General features: G+C 30.5%; 1 protein-coding gene across 1 annotated transcript; it reads right to left on the bottom strand.

The window, feature by feature from the left end:
• Nucleotides 1-308: 308 nt before the first annotated feature.
• LOC102601447 (LOB domain-containing protein 38-like) lies at nucleotides 309-1,167 on the bottom strand. The gene is made up of 2 exons (XM_006361996.2): nucleotides 949-1,167; nucleotides 309-840 (listed from the first exon to the last, which is right to left on the bottom strand). Exons 1-2 carry the CDS (start codon nucleotides 1,130-1,132, stop codon nucleotides 410-412), a joined length of 615 nt encoding a protein of 204 aa, XP_006362058.1. The 5' UTR covers nucleotides 1,133-1,167; the 3' UTR covers nucleotides 309-409.
• Between the last annotated feature and the right edge of the window lie 8,307 nt (nucleotides 1,168-9,474).

Below are 9,474 nucleotides of genomic sequence, written 5' to 3'. Positions count from 1 at the left end.
TATATCGACCACTAGGTCGAATATACCAATTATACAATATAGTTACAAACACAAAGAGAGAAATGTAAACTTGGAATTGATCGTATAAAATGGAATTAATATGAGGACTAAAAACTGGAGATATAAATCCTAACTGAGGCAAGTGGAATTGGCACAATTGAAGCACAAATCATGTTTATTTCATTAATATAAGTATAATATATAGTTTATTCAGCCAAAAAAATGGTCAGTTTGACACTCCAAAAACTCATGTTCAGATCATTACAGTTTCCGATTTTCCAACTAAGTTCGAACTCAAAATATCAAACTCAACTCGAAAACTACTACAGTAATATTAAGTATTTATTTCTACTTTCTTACTCAGTTGCGATGGCAACGTCATATAAATTTTGTAGTTAAACAACAAAATTCAAACGAAGAGATTCAGAAGTTTCGGTTCTTCCCCTTTCACACCCTCTGCATATCCATATCCACTATCCAAACCCAGCGATATATCCGATAACTCAGTCTCCGAACCAAAAGACGACGACGTATTCCATCTCTTCTCCGAACTTATCCACTCCATTCCCTCGATTTGATCCGATCCGTCTATGAACATAGATTCGGATTTGTTAGAGAACTGGTTTGGCATATCCCACGCGCCGCCGAAACGGAAGGAATCATCGAACCAAGGCGGAGTTAAAATCCCGGCGAAAACCGGCCGTAGATTTCCACCAGCGAGAACCGTCTGCACCGCCTTTTGACACACGTGCCAGTTCCCCGTCGATAAAAGCCCTACCGCACCAGTCACCGGATTCATCGTCCTCCCACACGCTTCAAACAACAGCGATTTAAACAAATCTACAGTAACGAAAAGTTCATCAAATCAGCCAGGTATATAGAAATAATTTTCAATTATTCAGAAACCAGAACTCAAATTAAGTTGTAAGGCGTGTTTGGTAACAATACCAGGTCTTCGATTTTGGGGAACAGCGGCGATTAAGGACATGAGATCGCTACGGCCAAAAAACTTGGAGACGAAGAGAGTAGCGTTACCCTGTGCTTGAGGATCATCAATTCCATCCAAACAAGACCTTAAGGTACAATTATCACTGCATCTTTTTCGTAATACTCTGCAGCCATTGCAGCTCATTTTTCTTCTTCTTCTGGAGTTCACGTTTTTTCTGCTTTAGGGTGTATGGGTAGAGAGAAATGACGAGGAAGGCGATATAATATAGACAAGTGAAAGAGAAACAGAGTAACTAACTATGGTTAAGCAAGTGTGGTTATTGTCCTAGTAGAATACAGTTGGTGATAATTTAAAAGTAAAAATAAAGAAATAAATAATAATAAAAAAGGCTTAAGTCATCCGCGGTCCAGTTATCCGTATAATTTATTTAGACACCTCAACTAGGAATCTTACCTATTAGACATTTTAATATTAACGAATATTTATCTATTGAACATAAAATGACAACTAGCTTTACAAATATTGTGGGTGTGATTCACACACATTTTCTTTAAAAAACCACGAATAGAATTACGACACGTGGCACATGGGTCCAAATTTTTAATTTTGAAAAATGAAAAATATTTTCAGCCTTTATTAATCTAGAAAAATTAAATTGAAAAAAGAATAAAAAAGAAAATTTCTCCCCCCACTTAATCCATTGCCCTTTCTTCTTCATCTTCTTCCCTGTCACTCCACCATGATTCCTTAACGATAACAAAAAAGAAAATATCTCTCACCCAGCCCTAATCCACCCACCTAATCTTTTGTCTTTTTTTTCTTCCCCTGTCACTCATTGTATTCTATTCTTCTTGTGATTATTGAAATTTTTGTGAAAATAATCGATGTTGATAAATTATTTCAAAATCGACGATGAAGAGAAATCAAAAGAATATCAATTTTTTTATACCATTTTTAATAAGTTTAATGAATGGTGATGGTTGCTTGATCGGAGTTATTGAAAATAGAGATGCATGAATGTCGGCTAACTTTTAACTCCAATGGTCCGGTTATTTCCTTCTTCTTGCAAATTCAATTAGTTTGTTTATAACGAAAAATGAAAAAAAGAACAAAACAAAAGGCAGAGAATTTGAAGTCTTTAAAATGGTGGGCTGAAGAAGAAGAAGAAGAAGAGGACTTGTACATGGGTGTGGGGTTATTTTCTTTTATAAATAAAGAGATAAATGTTTAATTAAATGAGTTTTTAGTTATTTAATTAATACATACCAAGTGTCAAGAAAATAAGCACTAATTTATTTTTAAAAATTAAAAAAAAAGTTCATTCACGCGCTCAATAGCAGTAGCAGTGAGTTACACTTATTTCGCCACATCAGCATTTTGTGTTTAATAGGTATATGTTTTGAACAATTTAGGTGTTCAATAGGTAAGAGTCCTAGTTGAGATGTCTAAGTGAATTATGCGGACAACTTTAAGGAGTTATAGATGACTTAAGCCAAAAAAAAAAAGTTAAAAGAAATTCAATTTCTATTATAGTAAATATATATATAACATAGGAGTATAGACTGTATAGTTAATCATGTATTAATAATACTTCTTCCGTTTAAAAAATAATGAGCTGACTTGATACGGAATTTATGAAAAATAAAATAAATCAATCTTTTAGTCCTAAACTAAAGTTATGTCAAATGTATCAAAATATTTTTAATCTTATGATTCTATACATACTACATGAAAAATTGAAATTAAAATATAAAAATAATAATTTGTAAACAGACTAAAAAGAAAAATGTGTAATTCTTTTTAAAATGGAAGAAAGTATTATTTTCGAAATGATAGACTACTGAGCCCTGTCTTTCTCTGTAGGCTGTAGCAAAAAGCAGGTTTTAGGATTTTATGTTATGTAAAATACCACTAGATTTATTGCGTACTAGTTTCTTTTAATAAGTACAAATTGAATAATTCTTTGATTTATGTGTCATATATTTCCTTATAATTTATTTAAAATATTATATTGTATTAAATTTTTAAAAACTTAATAAGATAATTTATATCAATATAAATATTTATAACTTATTTTAAATCACAAATATAAAAAAAATCAACTCAAGCAGAGGGAGTGAAGGAAGATGGTAGTACCAAGTGTAATAGCTAAGGTACATGTAAGTAATTAGTATTTCCTCTATCCCAAAAATAGTTATTACATTTCATTTTTTGAAAATCAATTTAATTAATCCAAAATTAAAATCAATTAACTTTCGAAAAGCAAAAAAAAAAGCAATATGAAGCGTCATAGATTATTATTTTTCTTGCGTGTCATGTTCCAAAGTTTGTTTTCGAACGGCTGCGTGTCTCCGCAACTTAACATCACAATTTACAACCTGTACAATTGGATATTTGGATTATAAATTAATGGATTCTTTCTTTTTTTAATTTCATTTCTTACTTTATATCATGAGATGACATTTGAGTCATCCTATTGTCCTTTTGTTTGTACTTTACTACTGGTGCAACTTTCTATTCCACTCAATACATCAACTTGGATGTGTTTTCTAAGTTGGTAGGCTCATTCTGCTTCCTTCTTCCACCATTCCTTTTTTTTCTAATTGAGGAGACTTGGAATAGTTCTCTTTTATCATACTTCAACTATGAACAGGACAATCACAACTCATAATGCTTACTTCATTTTTGAGAAGAGATATTTGGTCCTCTTGATCAAGTTTATGGTGCAAATAGTAGTGTTACTATTTGCATGTTAGGTAGTAACACATTTATCTCGCTTATCCTTTCATATTAGTAATCATGGTATCTTTTTTAATATCTTGTCTTTGATTTTTGTTACTATCTATTGTATGTCTCTTGACTCTTGTACTTCGATTATCAGACTATTTGCTTTGTCATAGTATTTTGCCATGATTTCTTCACTTTCTTTCTTTTTCGGTTTGCTTTGATATTTTTTTTCCTTGAACAAGGGTCTATTGAAAACAATCTCCCTACCTTCTAACTTTTAAGGTAGGAGTAAGATTTACATATAGTATACACTCCCTAAATCCCACTTGTGAAATTACACCGGGTAGGAATATGATTTACATATGGTATGCCCTCTCTTAATGCCACTATGGTATGTTAGTAGTAGTAGGAGGAGGAGAAGGTTAGCTACAATATACAACAACAAAAAGATAGATGACTAACTCTAATTGCATAGAACAAAAATTAGAAATCTCCCATTTAAAGAGCAAAAATTAAAGGAAAAACTACACAAATTAGATTCATTATGTAAAATATTTATCCAAATTGGATCAACTCAAACTATTTATCCTGATTGGACTCACGATTCAAACTATTTCCCCAACTACCCCCTTGTTTTATTCACTAAACCACTGTTTTGTCATCCTTAATACCATCAGAGTATATATACACTCTAGATGGTATCAAGCAGTCATTGAGCAGTCTTTTCACTTAAACACTGCATATTCCTTCTTGATACCATCAGAATATATATATACTCTAATGGTATCAAGGATTAACTGAGTAGTGTTTTCATTGAAGTATTGCTTCTTTCTCTTTGATACCATCAGAGTATGTATTACATATATATATATATATGCGCATTAGTAGTTAAAGACAGGGGTATGAAAGTAACGGAATATCCGCTTGTAAATAGCTTCCCTTTGGAATACAAGTGTTATTTTCTCAAAATTAAAGATCAACTCATTTGATGAAAAAACCCGAGCATTTTCCTTTGACAGATCAATTCTTCAGTGATTTGTTGGGTTGGGTTGGGTTAACATTGGGCTCAGGTCGAGTACTTTCCGTTGATAAATCAATTGATGACTGTGTTTGGTGAAATAATAGACGGACCGACTGTTTACAATTTGAACAGGCCTTACCCAAAATATTAAGCCCAATTATAACCAAATGATGTAGAAGTGACAGCTTTGGACGGATGGATCTCCTAAGCCCAATAACTTATGATCTCAAAATTGAAACCATCTTGGGATTAATTGCAATTTGCACTCATGGTTAGTAATCACTTATCACCTTGTCATTTAAGTTATATTCAATGTTCTCAAATTATTTACTACTTCTTCCGTCTCATATTAGTACTTTTCAAGAGTCAATTTAACTAAGTTTTTGGTACTAAACTGAATTAAATTAGTCTAATATTTTATAATTACAGTTTATATATTCAAAAACTATACAAAAAAGTATTATAAATTGCAATTCTTCTTTTACCAATATGTTGAAATATACATTTTGAAATATTAATAAAAAAACATGTAATTTGATGCTTAAAAGGTAAAATATGACAAGTATTTTAGGACAAAAACAGTTGGTAAAAATTAACGAACTTCAACCAAAAGTATGTTTTCGCATCTCCAATAGAGTAGCTATTAATTATTAGCACACACTACATAAGGGATCTTATTATAAAATTTAAAAATTAGAAAAAATTAAAAATTAAAACGCAATAGCAACGATGTGGTTTAGTTCATTATAAGAAGGAACTAGTCATTGAGAGAATTTTTTTTAAATCATTAAAGGTTTTTGAGAAAAGCTTAAAGATGGTAAAATGAGTTAGTCAGATTTATTATTATTTTGTCAAATTAGTACGCTTAGTGTTATTGGAACTTATATTTTAAATTTGAGTTTGTTTAAAATAGATTTGAATTTTGAATTGAGTATTAATTATTGCTAGACGAAATTGAAACTCAGACTAATTTAAATTTGCGCTGCATAAGGCTATATGTGAAAGAAAACGCTCTCTACTAAGAATTTTTTCATATCAAAAACTCGAACACGAGTCATCACATCTCAGCCGGCCATCTTGTAGGTTCTCTAAGCGCGTATCACTATTTTAGTGATGTCTGTGCCGACCTAACCATCTCCAAATGGCAATAGAATTTTGTCAAATGAACCCAAAAAGTTATGTTCCTTTTCCAGTCTTTAGTGGCCACCCTTCCAACATCTTCACTCTTTTAGACACTACTAGATTCTTCCCTTCTTATGATAATCTTAAATGATGGTAGCCACGAATCTGTTAAAGGTAGGGCCTCTTATATAGACATGTTTGTTTTTTAGTTCACTAGCTCTGTATAAAATTATTCCTTCTGGTTGTTCATGACTTTCTCCTTTAAAAATTCACAAACATTCCCAAACTTAAAGATGTTATAGGCATAGCATAAAAAAGAAAGAAATTAAACTCACTGCACCTATGAAATAGGCGTGAAAATATGACATTAGGGCCTAACTTAACTTAGAAGTTAGGTCATGGGTGCAAGATTGTTCAATTTCAAATAAGTAGACTACTAGTTCGATCTATTTTCCAAACAATGTGAGACTATTATAGGCATAGCATAAAAAAGAAAGAAATTAAACTCACACTGCATCTATGAAATAGGCGTGAAAATATGACATTAGGGCTTAACTTAACTTAGAAGTTAGGTCACGGGTGCAGGATTGTTCAATTTCATATAAGTAGACTACTAGTTCGATCCATTTTCCAAACAATGACTTTGACCCACTCTAATACTCCCTTTCACATTTAGGCTCAATTGTAGCGTGGACCAAGAGCCCAAATAGTGATGAATCTGACTCTGATACGATGTAATGATATGGCATCAGGGGCCTAATCCAACATAAAAAACCAACTCTGAGGATAGGATTACCAAAGTCCACCAGTTCATTCTCCAACAAATGTGGTACTCTAACCCATGCTAACAATATGGATTAAAAATTGCAATGAAAATAGTAATAGATGTATTATCATTTTATTTAAATTATTAAAGTAATTTCACTATTTCCGACACGAGGGCTATGATAGAATGAATATAATTTCATCACTCTTAACTAAAATATCGGATACGAACATTAAAAATAGAAAAAATATAATTAGTAAAATGAATCTTACGCATTATAAAATTAAATTAGCCAAAATTCCAATACGATCATCGAACACTTGATATCTTCTCGAAAATAAAAAGATCAACAAGAAGGAAGCTCTATATAGAGAAAAAAACTCACCACATGATGAGCACTAATATCAAGCTCTTTAAGTTCCATCATAACTAAAATTATGGCCAACCAATTGGCAACTAATCCAGTTGGCATAGAAGACAGGGCATTATGTTCTTGCTAATGGTTGTGCCTATGCCGACTTCAGTACCTACCTAATAATCTCTTAAATGAAAAAACAAAATTTAGTTAATTGGCCAAAATTGTAATATATTTATTCTTTATGCACTAGAAGTTAACATATTCGTTTTTTAATTACATAATTCAATAAAATAATAACGCATAAATCAAATAAATTAAGTCAAGAGTATTATTCTATAAGTCAACTATTTTTACCATGATCGTCAATCGGATGGTTGTTACATATGACTAGCTATAATATGAGTGTTAGTTTAAATCGCATTGTAAAATTTATCGTTATGTAACAATGAAAAATCTAATTCTTATGTAATGGATAATTTGGTGTAATAGTGTCGTCATTTTATTATTTTTCTTCTCATTTGATCTTTCTTTACTATATATTACTAATCTCAGTTTATTCTTTACACTACCTTTTTATAATAGCTCTACTACGTACACTAGTTTTTTTTTTTAGGTTTGTCCATCAAAATATTGATGTGTTGCTTATTTAATAAGAAAAAACGATACAATCTATTCAAACATTATATTTATCAAAATAATACAGTATTATGAAACGCAGTAGGTACTAACAACCTTCCAAACAAAGTGTTGGTAATTTAACTCACATAGATAAAATTGTACATTTGAACTCCTCTAAATTCTTGGTCAACACATTTATTAGTTATTACCCTTAAATTCCACTGGAGTTTTCACATTTTAATATGCTGACCACGAACTGATCATACATGTAACTTGTTCAATTTTAATACATTGAACTATCATTAAATATAGTTAATTATAGCTCAAACAATGTCAATATTAATTAAAAATTCCAAGCCAGTAGGACAACTTGTTCACACCATCTCAAAGTCAGTACTGTCACAGCTATTGATCAAACTTTGTGAGCTTGAACCTTAAGTGAATATTAATATATCTAATTAATTGGGAAAATACCCAAAAATGTTAATATATATATATATACCAGCTATTATTTTCTTGTTACTAGGTTCCTAGCTTAAAATACTTACATATTAATTAATAGATCTTCCAATATAATTAAATCCACCCCTACTGTATTGTTGTTATATTTAAGCATGTCCATGTGAGTTGGAATAATTATCTGCATAATTTAAGACGATTAAACTGTAACGTGAATCTGAGGCATATTTTCTCAAAAATTCATGTATCACGTTGACAATGTTGATCGTGAGAAAAATGTACCTATTTTTTATGTATTATTTTAGAATAAGGAAATAGAGTTCTTTGTTTTAATCTAAAAGCAAATAGTATATTTATCCTTTATCACGCAAGTACTAATATTCCACGTTTTTCAAATGTATTCTCATGAACTTACAGCTTGATTATTCACTATTTCGCCTTTTGGTATACTTTAACTAGACATGAAAATTAAATAAAAAAATTTCTTAAAATTTGTGATTTTAACATATCGTAATATCTTTTTGAACGAACTTTTGAAATTTATGAATCTTAATTAATTTATACAACATTTATTTGACTGTAGGAGCTTCTCATTAAGAGGAAGTATTGTTTATTCCAATGGAGACGAATCTAGAATTTGAAGTTCATCAATTTTAAATTCTAATCTTTTAAATTACTGATTATTTATATTACTAATATATAATTTGTACATATATTCTTTTGTCTATTTGATATTTAAATCGTTGAAAACATTTAGATGTTTGTGCCAAGTGCCAACTGTAGGAATGACGAGAGTTTTTGGATAAAGTTGGTGGCAGTTGTGAGATTAGTCTTAAAACCAATCGATAGTTTACTGTATTTATTAAGCAAGTTGTCAACTTACATAAAAGAAATCATACAAAACCTATTCGAACAAAACAAAAGAATCTGTCTCATATTAATTGACCATTTAAAAAAAATAATTTTCTTATATTAATTTTTTTAAAAGTATTTATATTTATTTGTATGATTCTTAAAAGGTTTTTTAAGGGGATAAATTAATAAAATTATCTTCTTATTTATGATTTCTTAATATGCGTATAAAAAGGAAACTGATCAACTAATATGGAACGAAGGGAATAGCCTTATAGCCTACTAGATGATTATATATCCTTACTTAAAAAATTCGGTCTTATTTGAGCAAAATTTTAGTAAAAAGTGTTTCTACATCTTTGAACTTATCTTACGGATTAATTGAACTCTAAAATGAATATCGAAGATAGAATGAAAATAGTAAAAAAAACTGTGTGCAGGGATGATATACAAGCTGGTTTTTAACCAACCATTAAACAAACTGCTTAATGGTTAATTAGGTAGTGGATTAAAAGCAAAGGTCGGCAGGCATATTTGTCATCCTAATCATATATACACCACATACAAGTATACAACGTGCTTGTGCTTATCCATGACCCTAT

This window comes from Solanum tuberosum, unplaced genomic scaffold (assembly GCF_000226075.1).
Source record: "Solanum tuberosum cultivar DM 1-3 516 R44 unplaced genomic scaffold, SolTub_3.0 scf00381, whole genome shotgun sequence".
Taxonomy (NCBI): domain Eukaryota; kingdom Viridiplantae; phylum Streptophyta; class Magnoliopsida; order Solanales; family Solanaceae; genus Solanum; species Solanum tuberosum.
This window is presented reverse-complemented; position numbering and strand designations above follow the sequence as displayed.

Bases quoted from the DNA above. Each gene is read 5' to 3' on its own strand.
- LOC102601447 (XM_006361996.2), bottom strand. From the start codon at position 1,132: ATGAGCTGCAATGGCTGCAGAGTATTACGAAAAAGATGCAGTGATAAT. The intron at 841-948 runs GTATTGTTACCA...TCGTTACTGTAG, and splicing joins TCCCCAAAATCGAAGACCTG to ATTTGTTTAAATCGCTGTTG.